The sequence below is a fragment of the Diaporthe amygdali genome (genome assembly GCF_026229845.1).
Source record: "Diaporthe amygdali strain CAA958 chromosome Unknown NODE_27_length_698932_cov_65_101997, whole genome shotgun sequence".
Classification (NCBI taxonomy): Eukaryota; Fungi; Ascomycota; class Sordariomycetes; order Diaporthales; family Diaporthaceae; genus Diaporthe; species Diaporthe amygdali.
The window spans coordinates 418,225-437,629 of NW_026517047.1; the positions used below are offsets into that span (position 1 = coordinate 418,225).

At 53.3% G+C, this 19,405-nt stretch overlaps 4 protein-coding genes across 4 annotated transcripts; 3 read left to right on the forward strand and 1 right to left on the reverse strand.

Moving 5' to 3' along the window:
* Nucleotides 1–2,509: 2,509 nt before the first annotated feature.
* J7T55_000653 (uncharacterized protein) lies at nucleotides 2,510–6,120 on the forward strand (the record flags this gene model as incomplete). The annotated part of the gene is made up of 3 exons (XM_053131586.1): nucleotides 2,510–2,527; nucleotides 2,764–3,136; nucleotides 3,458–6,120. 3 exons carry the CDS (start codon nucleotides 2,510–2,512, stop codon nucleotides 6,118–6,120), a joined length of 3,054 nt encoding a protein of 1,017 aa, XP_052990384.1.
* Nucleotides 6,121–8,932: 2,812 nt separating this feature from the next.
* J7T55_000654 (beta-tubulin) lies at nucleotides 8,933–10,838 on the forward strand (the record flags this gene model as incomplete). The annotated part of the gene is made up of 7 exons (XM_053131587.1): nucleotides 8,933–8,944; nucleotides 9,146–9,169; nucleotides 9,234–9,259; nucleotides 9,340–9,381; nucleotides 9,447–9,501; nucleotides 9,592–10,382; nucleotides 10,445–10,838. The coding sequence occupies 7 exons, from the start codon at nucleotides 8,933–8,935 to the stop codon at nucleotides 10,836–10,838; spliced, it is 1,344 nt and encodes a 447-aa protein (XP_052990385.1).
* Nucleotides 10,839–11,838: 1,000 nt separating this feature from the next.
* J7T55_000655 (uncharacterized protein) lies at nucleotides 11,839–16,374 on the reverse strand (the record flags this gene model as incomplete). Its single annotated transcript, XM_053131588.1, has 5 exons — nucleotides 11,839–12,614; nucleotides 12,679–15,174; nucleotides 15,235–15,696; nucleotides 15,770–15,974; nucleotides 16,084–16,374. The coding sequence occupies 5 exons, from the start codon at nucleotides 16,372–16,374 to the stop codon at nucleotides 11,839–11,841; spliced, it is 4,230 nt and encodes a 1,409-aa protein (XP_052990386.1).
* A 922-nt stretch (nucleotides 16,375–17,296) lies between these two features.
* J7T55_000656 (DUF1264 domain-containing protein) lies at nucleotides 17,297–18,121 on the forward strand (the record flags this gene model as incomplete). The annotated part of the gene is made up of 3 exons (XM_053131589.1): nucleotides 17,297–17,380; nucleotides 17,454–17,565; nucleotides 17,646–18,121. The coding sequence occupies 3 exons, from the start codon at nucleotides 17,297–17,299 to the stop codon at nucleotides 18,119–18,121; spliced, it is 672 nt and encodes a 223-aa protein (XP_052990387.1).
* Nucleotides 18,122–19,405: the final 1,284 nt, after the last annotated feature.

The following is a 19,405-nucleotide window of genomic DNA, read 5'->3' on the forward strand; positions in this document are numbered from 1 at the left end:
TGTCCCCTGGTGCCTTCCTGTCCTGTTACGTCCTGTCAGTCCTAGAACCATGGCAGGACCGGCAGAGAGGCAGGCACGTAGGCTCTCAATCAGGTACTGTACTCAGGTACTCAGGTACCCAGACACCCAGGCAAGAGAGAGAAAACGAGAGAAAGGCACCAAGCAAGGTATGGCAAATGCAAATGCAAATCCGGGGGGATCTGGGAGAACAGGCAAGTCCCTGCCCCTCTGGGGATGGGACTGTTTCCAAGGTTGTTGACTTGCCCCGACAATTGTATATTGCGGGTCCCGCTGGTCTTGCTCCTGCCAGTGCCAGTTGGACCAAGGCCAGTGCTCCTGCTCCAATGTACTTTTTGCGCGCGGTGGGGCGACGCGCGAGGTCAGATCAAGTCTCGTGGTGCAGGGGAATACCTCAACGTTGGCTGGTGCCCCTTGCCGCTGCGAGGTCACTGTCTCCAGTTGGTGACATGGTCCTATCCTGGTCGCCCTGTGCCGCTGTCCATCGGCTCCACTCTCGCCTCCTTCAACAAGCAGACAGACAGACAAGAAACATTGACACACAGACCAGACGGGACGTGACAGACAGGGCAAGCAGAGAGGAGAGGAGAGGGAATTAAAGTAGAGTGGCAGGCCAGGCCAGGCCAGGCCAGAGCGGAAGGGCTGCCCAAAGCAGAGCAGCTCCCAACCTTCCCAGGCGGACAGGCGAACAGGATAAACTCCAGGGAACCTGGGCAGGGAACCTGGAAAAGCATTGGCAAGCATCGCACCTGCATATGTCCCCGGTCCCCTGTAATAATAATCATAATCGCTGCGTGCTCTCAAACTGCATGTTGTTGATGCTGCCGCTGCTGGAGCTGGCCCCTCGCCCTCGAGTCCATTGGCGCCCACGGTGTATTATCTGGGCACTTTCTAAGACGGGCTAGCCTGTATGACGGGCTGCAGCTGAGAGGATCCATTGCTGGCTGCTGCTGTCCACTGTCCCCATTGATTGACCAAGGAACGCGGGAAACTCGATCGATTCCAAACAAAAAAAAATAATACACATCCAAGACCGCACAACTAGCAAACTCAGCCTGTGCAAGCCCAATCCAGTCCTGTCAAGTTGTCTGCCTCTTCTTCTGACCAGCTAGCCACCTAGCTGACCTCGACCTCGACCTGACGACTCGACGACTCGGCTCAACTCGACTCGACTCGACTCGAGGAGGCGGCGGACGACTCCTGCTCTAGCAGCTTGCCCCCACCGTCACGACATCGCTCGCCCTCTCCCTTTCCCGCTCTCCCAACACGCCCAGACACCCACACACACATAACAAACAGGTGGGACCAATCCCCGTGTGCGGCAACAACAACACGAAACTACTACAACAAACACCAACAACACAGCAAAGATCAACTCAACACCAGGCAAAACTCGCATCTGGATTCTCTCATCTCATCTCACTCACCCCAATCATCCCATCCCATCCAGGTGCTTTCTTTCAGCTGGGAGCAAGTAGGATCTGGATGTTGGTCCACTATTGCCAGTAACCTTGCCCGTTCCCTGCCTCGCCTTGCCTGCGCCGTATTTACACCACTCCTCGCTCGGCTCTGCTGTACATAGACCACCGAGTACATAGTCCCGTGCTACCTCTGCCCCAGGTGTACCTCTCTCCATCTGTACGTACCTCTGTATCTCAACTCTACCTCGTCCTCTGCCTCGTCCTCTGCCCACTGCGCGGTACGGGGTACATACACACCTAGTCCTGTGTAACTCCCTCTCCCTCTCTCTATATCCCAGGTTGGTGGTTCCTTATCCTCGCCCAATCCCTCCCCGCTGCCCGCCTACTCCTCCTTCCTCACGTTGGGTCTGCTTCTGTCCTGTCTCACGACATCACCCTCCACACACACCTTCACTTTCTTCTAACCTTCGCACACTCACTCTTTTCTCTTCTCGTGTGTCTCTTTTGTATTTCTTTCCCAATTTGGGTCCTGTGCAGCTGTCACGAAGGTGTCAGAGCGTTTTCCTGGCAATCCCCTCCCCCCCTTTGGTACCTCCTGGCGCTGCGCATTAACTCGCCATCTACACATTACCCACGTCCACAGACCCTCCCAGCCAGTAAGGTGCCTTTCCCACATGTGCATCCCTATGCCAGCTGCTGTTCCCCATCATCGTACATTACACTGCATTGCTTGCATTGTTTTTCGTCTCGCCCTCCTTCTGCTGTGGACCAACTGCAGCCGCTGACACAGCCAATCTTCAGACAGCCTGCCATTCAGGACAACAGCATTAATTGACCGCAGACCACCTTTCTGCCCCAACTCCAGCACCCGTCACCACCCACTCGCCCTTCGAACTCGTCTTCGACTTGGAACCTGCAAATCCTACCACTGCCTGGGCCTTGCATCGACTGCTTCGATCCCAAATAATGCAATGACGATGCGAATCACGATCGAAACGAACCCCCGATCCCCTTCGTCCCCACCCCTTTCTTACGGCTGCGGCTCGTTCACATAATTGTCAGCGGCCACAATGCAGACAGTCCCAAGTGTAAGTGTTCACTCATACCTGGTGTGTGTCGGGCTCGGCCCTCCGTCCAAAAGGCACAGACGTGGGGATATGCTTGGACAAGCCGAAGGCCAGGACAAGTGCTGCTCGCCGCAAAATGCAGCTTACAACCTTTCCGCCCAAATCTTGTATAAGTGATGTGTCGTGCTATTTATACTTTGACCGGTCAATCTGTAAACTATGAATGATTACTGACTGGCCGACCTTTGTTGCAACAGCTTGTTGGGACCGGCACCGTCGCTGCCGCTGCCGCTGCCGGCCTGGTCTTCGGCCAGCCCACCGAGTCACCCACGCCCTCGTCCCCCCGACCATCCTCACCTCTGAAGAGGAAGTTGTTCTCCGACTTCAGCTTCGACAACCCGCGATCGACACCCACCCCCCCACCTCTCTCGCCACCAGGGACCAGCTCCGCCCGCTATCCCCAGCTTCTCGAAGAGGGCCCGAACGACCAGCAGCATCCTTCACCACTGACATCGAACCCGGTCAGCGCCGGTCCAACCCAGACCACCCCTCCCAAGTCCAACAGCCGCCGCTATTCCACCATACGTGCAAGCGAGGTGGCAGGCACTTCCGAAACTTCGCGGGAATCTGGTTCGTCGCACGGCACATGGAGGAGGAGATTGTCTTTACGGCCCCAGTCGCAACACGGCAGTTTACGTTCCAGTGTTGAGCCAGACTCGAGCTTTTCCTACTCGCAAGGGTCAGGAGCGTCCATACTATCTCCCACAGGCTCTGTTGCCCCCCAATTTCCACCTCCCAACAAGTTGGTAAAACGGCCAGGAACAGAAAGCATCTTTGCTAGACGTGGCTCCCGAATACAGGTACCGACTCTAAGACGACCTGCAACAAGCCATCAACGGTCCGCAACGATCCAACAATCCCCATTCTCCCCCGCACTGGAAGTTCCGACAGATGGAGTGCCGCCTAGCCAGCCGTTGCGGCCTCGAGCCTCGACAACAGGGCGACCGAACAATGTGCCATGGAGGTTGCAAGAGGCTTCCAGCTGGACGTCATACTTCCACGCCCGGAGGGTGAGGATTTCCAGACGGAAAACCGTCGTTACACCCAGCGTCGAGAGTAGCAGCCCGGTGGAGTTCCAACTACCAGGTACAAGGATTCACATGCGCCGCGGCAGCTTGTTGGCTGCGCCCTATCTTGTGAACCCCCTGGTGATTTCTGGCGACTCTTACATGATGGCACCGGTAGAACGTGAGCTAGATTCGGCTCTGCCGGCGGAAGATTCAGATCAATCGCGGCAGAGCCCGCAGGAATCGAAAAAGTCGTCGGACCGACTGGAAAGGACACCAACCAAGGCAAGTCGGCGATCTCTTTCGGCGCAATTCGGTGCGTCTGGGGGCTGGATTGCAAGAGCGGGCAGCCTACGCCGTCCCAAGAGGAATTCTGTCGAGCACGCCGGAGGTAGGCGTTATGCATCGGATCCATCCTCCACTTCACCCAAGGCTACTCGGTCAAACGCAGCAAAGTCCGATATAGAGGCGCTCTTTACGCCCCCGTTGTCTGGACACAAAGAAACCAAAAACGCGGTCAATTGGGTATCACAGGAACAGAGGCGTGATGCCTCAGCACCTATTCCTCCCCTATCACGGCTGTCAAGTTTCCATCTTGACTTGTCTAAAGTGGGTCCATCTCCTCCACACTCTGCCGGGACTCAGGCACCGAGCCCCATCCAGGTCAGCCCGACAACTGCGCCTCAAGGGTCGGCGTTCACGTCTCACAGCAGAGCGGTCTCGAAGGAGGGCGCATCCACTTTGGCCGGATCTGAGATGTCGGTGCCTGGCTTGGCCTCAGGGGACGACGACGACACAGATTATAAGAGTGACGCGGTTTTCGATTCCTTCAGGACGCATGATTCGAACCATGTCAGAGTAGTCGAGACCCCTCTGGATTCGATGTTTGACGAGTCACCTCTTGGGACATTGGCCAATGTTCAGGCGAAGAGGCTGTCCATACAAGAGATACTAGGACACAACTGGGACGGAGACACCAGGATTATGGAGGAGGACGAAGGGTCTTCGACTCCTATCCGTGGAATTCACGGCCCACACATCGCTGGTAATGGCACCGATGCCGATGACCGAGCCACTGAAATCGCGAAATTCCAGATCTCAATCGGCAATAACGCCCGAAATTTTGGCAGGCTTTCGTTGGATACCACCGATGACGACTATGACTGGGCTAGAGACGACGAGGACATTCTGAGCAATCCACTTTCGCCGCCGACGAGCTCTGTCAACTCGCGAAGAGGCGTCAGTCCCCAACTGCGATCAGCATTGGCCAACATCAGCGGCAATGTCACCCCTAACTCCTACACGACCGGGGCCTCGACCGAGCGTCCCAGAAGCAATGTATTCGATTGGAGCGAAACATCCCATGAGAAGGCCGATGACAGCTTTGCTCGTCCGAGGACAGTTCACGGCAAACGGGAGCTAGATCTGCGGGGAGGACGAACGGTGATTCGACCAACGGCCCACGTCCGCAGTCAGAGTGTGCCTGTTGTTGAACCGGTGGACGCTGTCAAGGGTGCACCGAAGTTCGGTACATGGGGCCTTAGTGCAAAGAATGCTAGCGAAGACTGGGATGACGACTTTGAGTTCGACGAGGCCAGCAACAGCGGCTCCGGCCCCAAGAATCCTGCAACAACACTCTCCATGAGTGTTCCTCCCTCGATACAGACAGCACAGGCAACCGTCAAGGCACATTCGGGCCACATTCGAGAGCTGTCTCTGCTTGTCGACAGCCTCAAGCGCCTCTGTAGGCAAGGTCGGGAGCTGCACCTGCTGGATGGACAGAGTGCCTTGTTGTGGAAGGAAGCAGAAAACATCATTGCTCTGGCATCGCCGGACGACGATGAAGTGGACGAGAACAATACCGACCGAGACTCCTCTGATTCCGAATCTTTGGCTACTGATGATCGGTTCCTGGACGGTGGGTTTGACGCTGCCTCGTTGGACCGGGCCGAGGCCCCTGTTGGTGGTGCCCCAGAACCCGAAATATCCAAGAATGCTGTGGTACGGGAAAGGCAGATTGTACGTCGTCGCTCCGTGTTCTCCCCAGACGACGACATTTTCGGAAACAATTGGTCTTTGGAGAAGGAGAGCACCAGGCCACACACTCCCAGAACCCCAGACCGTGTGAGGGAATTTCACACGCCGGACGGGGCAGTCGTTTCGTCTGTCATCGCAGCCATGGAGCAACAGCGAAGCCTACCCGGTCGCCGTCAGGAGTCACCTTTGAAGCCGTCCAAGGCGAAGCTCTTTTTCGACACGAACAGCCTTCATGAGCTTGTCAGGCGCGCCAGCAGCGTTTTCCACACATTGTCCGACATTGTCCGCAAAGAAGAGCTTCTCTCGATGAGCCCCCAAGCAACACCAACGAAGCTTGATCGCATCCGGCCCGGCCACGGTGGCAGCCCGGCCTTTACGCGTGTCTTCACGGACCCCGACACGAGTCCACCACGACACCTGGTTAGGAGCCAGAAGAGCCACTCACCACTGCCCCGCAACTCCCTAGACTCCGGTCTGAATCAGCGCATGCAGATGATGACCGTCAGCTAGACGAGCACATCGCCGCCACACGAAGCCACCGCGCTTATATAATGTTTGATAACACGCCGCACGAGCAACACCCGCTCAGCACACCATCGGTATCGGTAACGGCGACCGCACCAACTGTACATGTACGAATACTTAAAAGCTAAATCATTTTCGCCTGTCGTCTTTGTTTTTTCTTTACCCTCTGGTTCATTTGCATAGCAGCCTGGAATCGGAAAAGCCCTGGCCTGGCGGTCTGGTACACAGCAAAAAAGAGCCCTTTATTTTGCATCATGGCAACTGCAGCAGATCTGCTTTCTCGGAAAGGAAAGAGAAGTAAAGCACGTGGTAATACCGGCAAGTCAGAGAGAGAGGAATTGTTTCTTTTTACACCTGTCTACAAATTTCTCCCCAGTTTGGTCGCCTCTCGTCGAGGCAGGCCTGGCATCAGGGATCTGGACGGCACTGCCCGTCACTGGAAGTGGGAGAGGATGATGGCAGGGAGGGGACAGATATGGAAAGGGCCCAAAATGGCACAATTGAGGAATGGACCGGATTTTGTTTGGGCAAAGGACACGGAAAGGGATTGGTCAGGGTCAGGTTAGGTCAGGTCAGGCAAGGTGTTTTGGTTTTTCCCCACCAGCAATCGGAAGCATCTTGGCCGATGTTGTGCATGGAGCTCTGTCATGGCTTTTGTATGGTTGACTGCCCTTTTTTTTTCTCGTTCAGTACTCATAGTCATGCCGTCCTCCCTCCTTCGAGGCGATGGACGCAGCCTGCCACCGACCTCAGCGTCAACGGGGCGTGTATGGGAATAGAAAGACTATTGATGACTGCGCGAGACACTGCTGTTCCAAGACTACTAGCATTTCTTTGCAATTGTGACAGTGACTGTTGTGATTTGACAGAAGGATCGGTCGATGGTGGAATAGCAATATCGATAGCCTGATCTTGATGACTACAGAGTACATGTGATTGCACACGCTGGCTGGCGGGCGCATCGCGTGGCGCAAAGTAGGGGGTCGGAGGTGGCTTGTGGTGGCTGCCTTTTGCTTCCTCCTCCTCCTCCTCCGCCTGCGAGCCGGGCAGACGATCTGCGCTGCGCAGGTGGCACAGATCTGGCCGCTCTGCACAGCTCAGGGTTCCGCCAATGGGTTTTCCTTGGCCATGAGCAAGCAACCTTCTTCCTATTTTTGGCTCAGTCTGAAAGGAGGCGGGTTTGGATTCGGTTGGACGCGCTTGTCTGCTGCGGACTGACCTGCCTACGCGCGTTGTTGTTTACCTTGCGCCGAGGGGGCGTGTATGCTTGCTTACAGCCGCGCGCTAATCCTGCCGTGCGACTTTGGCTGCGTCTGAGGGGGGAGAACTCTCCTTTTTATTTTTTTATTTTTACGCGCTTGGGACGGCTGCGTCTGCGGCTGCGTCTTGCATTTCGTATCTGCGTCTGCATCTGCATTCGCGCCTGTCTCGGTTGATTTTATAGTCATGTGGGCTTATGATACGGTAGAATGCTCTTGGGTGGTGAGTTTGAGAGTGAGACACGAGACAAGGAGTAGACTATTTTTTATGCGGCCTTGTGTACGTACGTACATGGACGGACAGGTACATGCGATGGTGCGCGTTTGTTGAAACGGGACTTAGAGGGGATGTATATGCAGAAGAATATGGATGTTGTGGTTTGATCATGTTTTACAGGCTGCTGGGGAGGTTATAATTCTGTTTTTCATATGATAATTGGGAAGAGGATGCATATATGCCGCGGTTATGGAATGCAGGTTTCAGATGATAAGAAGAGAGAAAAGGGGTGGGGGGTGGTTGTCTCTTCCATGTCGGGCGGCGGTGATCCGGAAACGTGGTACACTAGGGGTGGTGCTGAGATTTACCATTGTGACTGAACCAGGCCTCACATGATTTGAATCAAAAGAAGACTGCAAGGGTAGAGAGGGCATCTGGAAGCTGTCAAGATGAATTAATTGGGGGGAGATCGTCTTCCGTCTTCCGATCGGGGTCATCTCGTCTCATCTTCCATGGGTACGAACCGAGCTGTCACTGCTTGCGAGGCTGGCCGTCAGAAGGGCAGGGGGAAGGGGGAGAGCTTCACCCACCTGCTGGCTGGTGCGTTGCCGTCCCAATAAATCAATAACTGAATAAATACAGGTGCCTGCTAACAGGCAGATACCAAATACTTGCAGAGCACACAGTATTAATCGGCTGCATCGGTCGTTCTCCTCGCCTAGTCGAGGTTAGTGCACCTGCCAACTAGTAAACAGTGGGGTGCCCAGGGCAGGAAAGTCCCCAGCTCGCGACTTCCGTGGCCAATGGGCAAGGGCCAAGAGGGGGGAGGGGGGGTTGAGGTCGAGGGGTGATTGGCACATCACTTGCAGCCAGCACCAAGAGAAGCAGCACCAAAGCAGCACACAGCAGCATAACCTGGGTGCCTGCGGCACTCAGCGGTGAGAGATCCATCTGCAGCGATTGTGGCCCGTGCACGCAATCAAAAATCAACAAACCGTGCCCACTGCCTTGCCTGCTAGGACCCCTTCACCCCTGGCACCTTGCTCAGTCCCAGTAGAGTAGTAGCACACACATCACAGAGAGGGAAAGCAGAGCGCCTCCACTCCACTCTTTTCTCCCAGAACCCAGACGGGCCCTGCCAGACCCAGACCCAATCCCATCCCAACACCACCACCACCCTCGCCGCCGATACCCAAACCTCACCTTCTCAATCTCGACTCGAGCTACCAGCCCTCCGTCCTGGACCTCGCTGCTCTCGACTGTCTACTGTCCTTCTTCTTCTCTCCAATCTACTCGACACCAACGTCGTCTAATCTTCAAGATGCGTGAGATTGTAAGTTGTCCTCGCCCCCAAAACCATCGCAGAGACGCGTCGGCCCATGGCTGCTTTCGCATCCTCTGCCCCTGAGCCTACCCCACCATCGCGACCACACCCACGATCGGGCCTCAAAACACCACAAATACCCTGAAACAAGCACTTCCATGCCTTCGAAGACGCGTCAGATTGCTAACATGGCCTTTTTCTCGCCCACAGGTTCATCTCCAGACCGGCCAATGCGTAAGTTGCTCCTGTCAACACACCACCGCACCTTATCGCCGCCTGTAGCTGACACGTTTCCCAGGGTAACCAAATCGGTGCTGCTTTCTGGTGCGTCCCAGCTCCATCACCGCGATACTCGACGCGCGACAACACGACCTCGCAACATCCTTACTGACCTCGACTCGTAGGCAAACCATCTCTGGCGAGCACGGCCTCGACACCAATGGCGTGTATGCACCTCCTATTCCATGCCCATCGATCTCGGCCTCGGGGATTGGCACTGACAATTGCACAGCTACAACGGCACTTCCGAGCTCCAGCTCGAGCGCATGAATGTCTACTTCAACGAGGTAAGTCAATCACCAAAACATGACTTTGACGAGCTCCCAAGACAATGTCTTCTGTTGTCGCTGAGGCTTTGCTGACCGCTTATCGCCCAGGCTTCCGGCAACAAGTATGTTCCTCGCGCCGTCCTCGTCGATCTCGAGCCCGGTACCATGGACGCCGTCCGTGCCGGTCCCTTCGGCCAGCTGTTCCGTCCCGACAACTTCGTCTTCGGCCAGTCCGGTGCTGGAAACAACTGGGCCAAGGGTCACTACACTGAGGGTGCCGAGCTCGTCGACCAGGTCCTCGACGTCGTCCGTCGCGAGGCTGAGGGCTGCGACTGCCTCCAGGGCTTCCAGATCACCCACTCTCTGGGTGGTGGTACTGGTGCTGGTATGGGTACTCTGCTCATCTCCAAGATCCGTGAGGAGTTCCCCGACCGCATGATGGCTACCTTCTCCGTCGTGCCCTCCCCCAAGGTCTCCGACACCGTCGTCGAGCCCTACAACGCCACCCTGTCCGTCCACCAGCTGGTCGAGAACTCGGACGAGACCTTCTGCATCGACAACGAGGCCTTGTACGACATTTGCATGCGCACACTTAAGCTGTCCAACCCCTCCTACGGCGATCTGAACTACCTGGTGTCGGCTGTCATGTCCGGCGTCACTGTCTCCCTGCGTTTCCCTGGTCAGCTGAACTCTGACCTGCGCAAGCTGGCCGTCAACATGGTTCCCTTCCCCCGTCTGCACTTCTTCATGGTCGGCTTTGCTCCCCTGACCAGCCGTGGCGCCCACTCCTTCCGCGCCGTCACCGTGCCCGAGCTCACCCAGCAGATGTTCGACCCCAAGAACATGATGGCTGCTTCTGACTTCCGCAATGGTCGCTACCTGACATGCTCTGCCATCTTGTAAGTTTAATGAGAACCCTGTCGTTCCAATCATCTAGTCGCATGCTGACACTGTCTTCTAGCCGTGGTAAGGTCTCCATGAAGGAGGTCGAGGACCAGATGCGCAACGTCCAGAGCAAGAACTCCTCATACTTCGTCGAGTGGATTCCCAACAACGTCCAGACCGCCCTTTGCTCGATCCCTCCCAAGGGTCTCAAGATGTCCTCCACCTTTGTTGGTAACTCGACTGCTATCCAGGAGCTGTTCAAGCGTGTGGGCGAGCAGTTCACTGCCATGTTCCGTCGCAAGGCTTTCTTGCATTGGTACACTGGTGAGGGTATGGACGAGATGGAGTTCACTGAGGCTGAGTCCAACATGAACGATCTGGTCTCTGAATACCAGCAGTACCAGGACGCCTCCATCGACGAGGAGGAGGAGGAGTACGAGGAGGAGGTGCCCCTCGAGGGCGAGGAGTGAATAGTGGTCTGATGAGATCTGCTGTCTGTGGTTCGTTCGATGATCTAGGACTTTTTTTTACCGTCCTTAATCCGTCATCATTGTAACCTCACGACACTCCTCACACCCAGCTCTTGTGTGTGTGCGCGTATGTGCGTATGTGTGGGATGCTGAATGTTGTGTGGATAGCTATTCGATTCATGAGTCGGGAGGAGCGCGGGTGTTCTGGTAATTATTGATTGACAGACCCGATCGACCGTCCGAAAGAGAGAAAAAAAGGGGCAACATTGACTTTTAAAAATATACCTCTTTGTAGTTGACCCTTTACCCAGCCAGCCTCCAACTTTGCAGTCTTCCATGCACGCGTCCACCCAAAATGAAATTCAAGAGTCGAGAAACAGTGCTGTCTATCTGCGGGCTACTGTGTTTTGGTGGCCCCTGGTTCATGTCTCATCTACATCTGGTTCACTTAAGGCCTACATACTTATCCTTCATTCTGTCCTAGCAAGAATGGAGTAGCTACCGTCCTTTTTGCTCTATCCAGACAATAGAGGGAATGTAGAAAGGTAGGTAGATAGGTGAATGGATGATGAGTGCGATTTACCAACTTGCGTTCAAAGGATCAATCTTTGGGGCGACACAGGGTAAAAAAAACATAACATGAACTGCATGCACACCTCGTGGTCATGATTCCCATGTCGATTTTGCTTGCTTTCAAGCAGAGAGGAGGAAGCTTGGGTCCTGTACGGCATATGTCTCGGACCTTGTCCCACACACCAACATAACAGGGAAATAACTCCTCTCCAGAGTTTGCGGATAATAACGCTGCTACCTCCTGGACACGAGTGATATCCCATCCAATGCTTAATTTGAGTTGATATTGAGGCCTATGATGATCATTGAGTAGTGAGGAATCATCACATGTGTCATTTCGGCGTTTGAACGACTGAAGTGAACAACTTGTGAAATTGACTCCCCCGAGTTGATGCCAACCAGGTCGCATCACATAGGTCATGAAAGACTAACCTTCCTCCTTTTCCTCTCGTCCCGGATCTTCGTCATCTGCATTGTCGCCGGCCAGGTCCTCAGGGTCTACATATGTATATATATATTGGCTGGCACCCTCGCCCTCAAGGAGGTGCATTGGCGTCACCTCATGTAAGCTCCCAATGTTCCTCTCCGTAACACTCGGGAAGCCCATTCTCCTCCCATTCAGTTCAAAAAATTCCGATGGCGTCTTGTTCATGATGAGCCGCACGGTTTCCTCCCCGGCCTCTGGCACGCGCACGCTGATGGCAGTGTCGCGCGTGTCAAAAGAAGCAGGTATCGTGAGGAGCTGCAAAGACCGTTCCGGCCGGGACAGCGGCCCCCTCGACAGATCCACTGTGATATTTTGGTTGGCGGAAGAAATTGTGAGGAGCCCTGTGTCACCATTCTCGTTTGTTACAATTGGCGACTGGTTGATTAGCTCGCCGGGTCGTAGAGTTGAGCCAACCAGTCCTAGTTGGTCATTCATTCTCTGCAGGCCACTTGTGTCTGTTTGCTCCAATTGCGTGGCATGATTTGCTCTGCTTTGACCAAGATGCTTTCCTGGATTATCGGTGTTCCAAAACAGCGATACATCAGAGACTGCAGAAAACGTTGGTGTCCTCGCAATGATGTAGCGACCGCATGCGGAGAAGCTGAGAGACTTGTAAACACAGTTCGCTATGTTGCATTTATGTATTACGCATAACCCGGACACTCCGTCCTCTGAACATTCGTCGTAGTCCATGGGCACGTGGACGGGTCTGGCAGCTAAAGAATGGCTGAGCTGTCTGGTATCTTGCCATGGCCTGGGTTAATGGATCTGTCCACTTACCTGTCTGAAAATTCCAAAGCCAGACTTTGCGGCTCCCCAGGTATGCAATCAGAGGTTGGCTGGGATGAAAAGCCTCGCTTTCCATTCTATTGGTGCCCAAGGTAACCATGGTGGTCCATTTCAGGACGCTGATCTCCGGATAATTTGAGACGCTGAATATAGCCAAATGTGCCAACAGCATGTCCCTAGCTAGCGCAGGTTTCCTGTGGTCGATGAATGACAAGTATATGCCATTTGGGCTGAACACTATGGAATAAATGTAAGTATCTTCCAACGGCGCTGAGTCCCATTCTTCGCTCCCGCCGGCTTGGCAATCCTGGTCATTGGACGGCTTTGAAGTCCAGTGTTCTTCATAGTGCCTCAGGAAGTTGAGGTCGAGGACAGCGGGGATGCATTGCAAAGGGCCCCTGGATGGTGAGATCTGGAAGCTGTAGACCGTTCTGAGGATGGAGAGACTGAGGCAGTCCGGGCTGATGGCCATGGGAAAACTCATGTGAAAGCTTGAGTTGTGTCGTTGCTTGCGGCAGCGGAACGACTGGCGAAGCAATGCAGCCACCTCTTTCTCGGGCAAGTCAATGTGGTGGCTTGCTAGACGGGTTTTGTTTTCAGCATCCCACCATTCATAAATCACAGCCCACCCGACACTGAATCTTTCTGCTTGGGGACACAGATATCCCGTTGGCCGCCATTGAAGGAAAGAGGAGCGCAAGTTGTAGGGGCCTTCAAACTGTCTCGTGACTGAAGGATCGGGCCCTTCATTCTGAAGGGAAAACCTTTCTTTGAAGTCTATCGAGCAATAGGCGCTGAGAACCCCAATTATTGATCCGTCCCTTGACGCGGCACTTACAGTACAGATATGGTGAAGGTTGGGCCTCACAGTATCCCGTGCTGCACTCGGCTCCAGTGTGACAAGTTTTGTCGACCCTCGATATGGTTGCTCGATCTGTGACAAAACTCCTTTCTTTTGAAAGACCAGTATGTCATCCCAGATCAGTGAAGGATCTTGATTCAATTTTCTCTCCCAGTCGGTCTCAAGACTGATGAGCTGGTCAAATAGCCCATAGAGCCCTCGAATGATGGGTTTGACGGAATGCATGGACTTGTCAGAATTTATGTGAATCTCCGCTTCTCGCGTCCACTCTCTTGCAGCTGGCAAAAGAGTTCCTTGATGGGTGAAGGGTGCCCTATGGAGGCATTCTATCCAATATGCCACTGCTAGACCGGTATTGCTGAATGTCTGCATGGTGTCCAGAGCAATTTTCGTGGAATCAGAACCATACAGCATGGAGAGCTGCGATGCACTGATCTCGGTGAGATGCTTCGTCCAATTCCTGGCAGCATACGCCTCGAATGTTCGCTCCCAAAGACGATCATCCTGTAACTTGCGGGTTGGGGCAATGTCTGGTGCTGCCCAACAGAGATACTCGAGGCATCTTTGGACAATATCAATCTGTGCGATATGCCACGGTGGTAGCAATGGCGAATCCAGGTTGAGCCGAGACCATGGGTTGCTGTCGAGAAACTCCTTGACAGTAAGATGACTGAAGCGGAAGGCACCTAGAACGGACTCAACCAAGCCGCAGCATACAGACACCGCAACGGCGGGGAATTCATCGAACTCATCTTCGTCCTCCGGGTCCTTCACGCAGGTTTCAAGCATCTGAGCCCAGCAGGCTCCTCGTGAATATCGAACCCACAACAGTATTCGGCGCGCAAGCGATCGCTCGGGACTCGCTGAGTGACTGATAAGCTTTACTATTCTGTCATACATGGTGTCGAGACCTTCTGGAAACCGGACACCCTGAATCGTCTTAATACGACGGTTGGGCGTCAAAGCCGGCGAGTTGAGGAATCCTGCCATGAGTGCAGCCCACAGGAACATTCCATCGGCCCCCAGGACGAGAGACTCGACCAGGTCGGAGACGTCCGAGTCGGCCGGAAGCTTCCGCTGCTTGTACATCTCGGTAAGCTGCCGCGTCAGAACCATGCGGATGTCAGGACTAGTCGATTCTCGCCGGATGGCAATGCGGTTGCTTTCAGGAACCCGACACAACAGATCGATGATGTTGGTTCGGCTGAGACAGATAAGCTTTACCCACCCCCATGTGACCAAGTCTTCCAAAAGCCCGAGTGCCTTTTTTGAATCGGACGCTTCATCCAGTCCGTCAATGATGATATATAGCGGACCATTTCCTGTTGCCAATATGCGTAGTAGGTCCTTCAGATCATTCTCGGTGGCGACGCGCTGGCCCGAAGCCAAGGACGGCTCATACTGCGCGAAGAGGAATCGGTCCAAGATGTTCGTGTTATGTTGATTTTGGTGGAGAAACTGTGCAAGGACAGATCTATATGCTGCGCTGAGACTCGAGCACAGTCTATCACCATACTTGAAGAAGAAGTATGTGACGAGGTTGGATGGGGTCTGAAACTCTTGGTGCCCTTTCAAATAATCGACTATAGCTGAGGCCAGGACTGTTTTTCCGCAGCCAGGGTTACCTGGCATCGAGTCATTAGACCAATGAAAAAGTGTTGGAGAGAGATACGTTATATGCCTACCATGAATCCATAGCACCTGAGGAGTCATCTCTCGCTCCTTGCTAGTGACATGGGCAGTGGCAGTGCCCTCACATGCCAGCCACCTTTTGAAAGTGGGCTCTTCAAATACCCACTGAGATGTGTTCTCGCCTCGCTTATCCTGCGAGTCTTCCAGTGCTTGAGCATATGGTGGTGGGTCTAGCCACTCCAAGAGACGACGCACGACACTTGCTTTTGACTGTTCATGAATTGTCGACTGCATGTCCTCTGATAGTACTTGTAACCTTTCAAGACTATCTCTGATGAGCGAAGACCGATGGTCACTGGACTTGGCATTGTCTTTGGACTGTACTACCATGAATATCTTGACCTCATTCATGATGAACGTCTGATGGCTCTTCATCCTGTCTAGCAACTGGCTGAAGCGAGAGTTAGATGGCCGCCAAATGGCATTCGTGATGAGAGTCACGGGGCGTTTGATTTCTGCCTTTTACATTAGCATTGCCCCAAAATAAGACGACTTAGACACTTTCTGGCACTTATACGAGGTACTTACTTCCATCTGATGCCATGAACACCTTAGCTGCAGCTTGAAAGAGCTCTAGCAGGTCCGTATACACAAGCTCAAAGTGGCGGCGTAGTCGAGGTTCATACTCTCCATTGAGTACCTTTAAAATGGCTTCGTATTGAGGGAACACGTTGCTCAGGTACTGAACAATCGACATGAACTTGTCGAGAAACGTGGGAAACGCACTTGCCATCTAAAGTGATTCCACATCAGATAAGTATCTCATAAAAAAGGCCCACTAGGGCGTGGATCATGTTTAGCTTTCGAACGATCCATGGGCTTTAGATAATGTCTATGAATACCTGAATGACGAGGCGAAAAGCTCCATAGATCCATGCCGCGAGATTGTTAGTGGTCGCGATTGTGTTGAGGGCGTCGAAATACGGCACAAGTCGGTCGTTGAGCTCTTTGAAGATGTCCACATAACGCAGCAGTCCGCCCTTACGACTTCGTTTATTTACAAGATGTTCCAAAGTGGTGATCACGTCTTGAGCTGACGTGAGCACTGAAATGCCGATTTCCACCTGGTCTTCTGTCGTCAGGTTGGTCAAGAAGGCCTTCTGAGCGTCCTGGTAAGGAGTTGTGGTTGACATCTTGTGAAAGCTTGTGTATTAGCGAGGTTGAAGCTTGGCTCGAGGTGGTATTCAAAGGAACGAAACGCAAGAAAAGACTGGATTTTGAACTGCAAGGTCAGCCAGCAGGGAAACCATTGTTCCACCGTTGAGAGCGGCGCAGCACATAACAGCGTAGCACCCTAGTCGCTGAGCCCCCCAAGCAATGCAGCTGCAAGCACTAAGCCTCAATAGGGGATTGCGAATCAGCATAGGTAGCTCATTGTCTCACTGCCAATAGGACAGCTAGACACAGCTATTTGGCAGACACGTGTGTAGAAAGGAGGCCGCGGAAACATGTCAGTCAAGCCTTGCAACGACCACCCTAGATGTGTCCCGAGGTATGCGCTAGTCAAACTTCATAATAATTAGAGAAACTACAACTTCCAATATTATTCAACAAGTACCTTCGAAGCTATTTACAGTATTGGCGGTGGGCTGATAAGATGAGCTTATCAACAAGGGCCTTGTCGGCTATATGAACAATGTAGGCGTATAGCTAAACAAGACCGGTGGTTTGGCCGGGGCTTAGCGGACGTGTCAAGCAGCCGTTGAAGTAAAGCACATAGTAAATGGGATACATGTCCCATTTACTATGTGCTGACTGATCCTCGGGTTGTCTTCTCCATTCTTACGCGGGGTCCAAAGAATACCATGCTGCACTGAAATGTCGTCGTCTTTAAGGAAAGCGCTGGTCTCATTGACGTTGAGAATGACGTCCACTGACGTAACTGCGGCCACGAACTCCCAACGACACTTCCACCCTCACCTCAACTCTGTCTTAAATAAGTGCAACATTGGCACAAACCTAACTTACAAGCCTAGAAGAAAAAATAGACCACGGCAATACTTTCAAACCGATTTACCTCCCCCAAAATCAACTGCACACAGCTTTCTGCCCAGCATGACTGATCCACAACGAGACGTAGAGGGCGAGGAGCTCACAACCAAGAGCAAGGTCTTGGAGACAGGTGCCGCCATGACACAGGTGAGAAAGATGGCTTTCTGTACAGCTTGGGGCTGCTCCGAAAACACACAGAAATGCTGACGGTCCAGGGAAGGACTTCGCACCAGTGAAGAGCATCTGCGCCCATCTGAACGCCTTCCACGTCTACGCCGACGACCCAAAGCGGTTTGTCGAGGCAAACCACTACTGCAGCCATCTGACAGAAGGTGCGCATCTTCCACCATGAAAATTGTGCAAACAACTTACCACAGACGCATTACTTGCTGATCACCACCGAGCCGCGTAGACGTCCGCCAGTGCATTCTCTACGACAGCCCCGACCCAGGCGCCCGGCTCATCGGCATCGAGTACATGATCACGCCGAAGCTGTACGCCACGCTCGACGCCGAGGAGCGCAGGCTCTGGCACAGCCACGTCTTCGAGGTCAAGTCCGGGATGCTTGTCATGCCGCAGCCGTCGGCGCTCGTGCCGCAGGCCGCGTGGGAGCGGGCCGAGGCGGCCGAGATGGAGGACGTGGTCGAGCTGTACGGGAAAGTCTACCACCTTTGGCAGGTGGACAAGGGGCACAAGATACCCCTGGGCGAGCCGAAGCTGATGACGAGCTTTACTAAAGCCGAGCAGATGCCGGACTTTGAGAAGGTGGTGGGTGAGAGGGATGCGAGGTTTGCGGGGGTCGATTGGAAGAGGAAGAAGGAGATTCGGGAGTATATCAAGGAGCCTGAGATTCATCCTGACGCTGATGCTACTTGGGGACCTAAGTAACTCATAAGTCCTTTGATGGCAGAAACTCCTACCTGAAATTTTGACTGCAGAATGCTTGCAGCTGAGACTGATGAAAGATGTCTATTTTCCGAGGTTTGCACGTTCATTGCTAAGGTCGGCAAGACAGGATGTGCCTCTACATAAGCTACCATGAAATCCATAGGCTTGTCTTTGCCTTCTTCGAAAAGGCGAGAAGCGCTTTAGGAAATTCGGACGGTTTACGTTTATTAATCTCTCAGAGGTAATTGTAGGAATAGTAGCGTTAGCGTTTATAGCAAACCAATTGGTCTGTATGGCATATGCTTATGAGTAAGGTATAGCAGGATATAGCCTTTAGCTGCCTTTTATAACTAAGCAAGCAATATATAAGTATAAGCTGAAGGATTACTATAAGGGCGAGTCTAACAATTTCTTAGGACTACGAATTCCTCACATATAATTCCAGCTCCCACGGCGACCCACTCTCTATCCCCAGGCCAAGAGAAGGATATGGTTTACTGCATCTAATTTGGCTGAGAATGTTGAGGCCATGAATTCTGAGGATCGGATCCGACACACGATTCAGGGGCACGCACGTGATGACTAGTACTATGATGTACTGGCAGACCTTAAGGAGAACACGGCACTAGTTGACTTGTTAGTTGCGTTGGTCATCTACTACCGAACGACAGGATATGGCCCGGAAGACGGAACCAGCTCTGAGTCTATCATCTCCAACTTGCGCCAGGCCCGATGGATTACAGCCTACGCCGCCCTCATGAGTAACAAGGTGGGCCACACCTAGTGAGAGACCCGAGGCCCCCAACGCGGCTCATATCAAGCCTATTACGACGAGGCCCCCCGAGCTGCCCAAGTATTTAGGTGCTAGGAGGCGAGCCGGTAGTGACAAATGTGTCAGAATCTGTACACCCTCAGCGGATCCACAAGCAACAAAAGTACGGTACAGCCAGTCGCGGTCGCGCAAATATAGACTACGGTACTGCTCATGCAATCAGTGCATGTATCAGTCTGACAAAATAAAATTATCCCTCTTTGCGCGGTGCGCGCCCTCTTGATTGATGCGCCTTGTAATGATCATTGGTAGATTCTCGACTGCAAGACTCTAGCCCTTGCCAATCAGTTAATAAAATCTGCACCACCAGCGTCGTCAGCTTTACGCCCGACTACAGCCTGACAGGGCAACATGCAGTTCTCCAATCGAGATCTGGCCGAAATGACTGGTGATCTCTTGGAATATAACCCGCAAGAATATTCGCCAGATAATGCAGCAAAGATTTGGTTCTT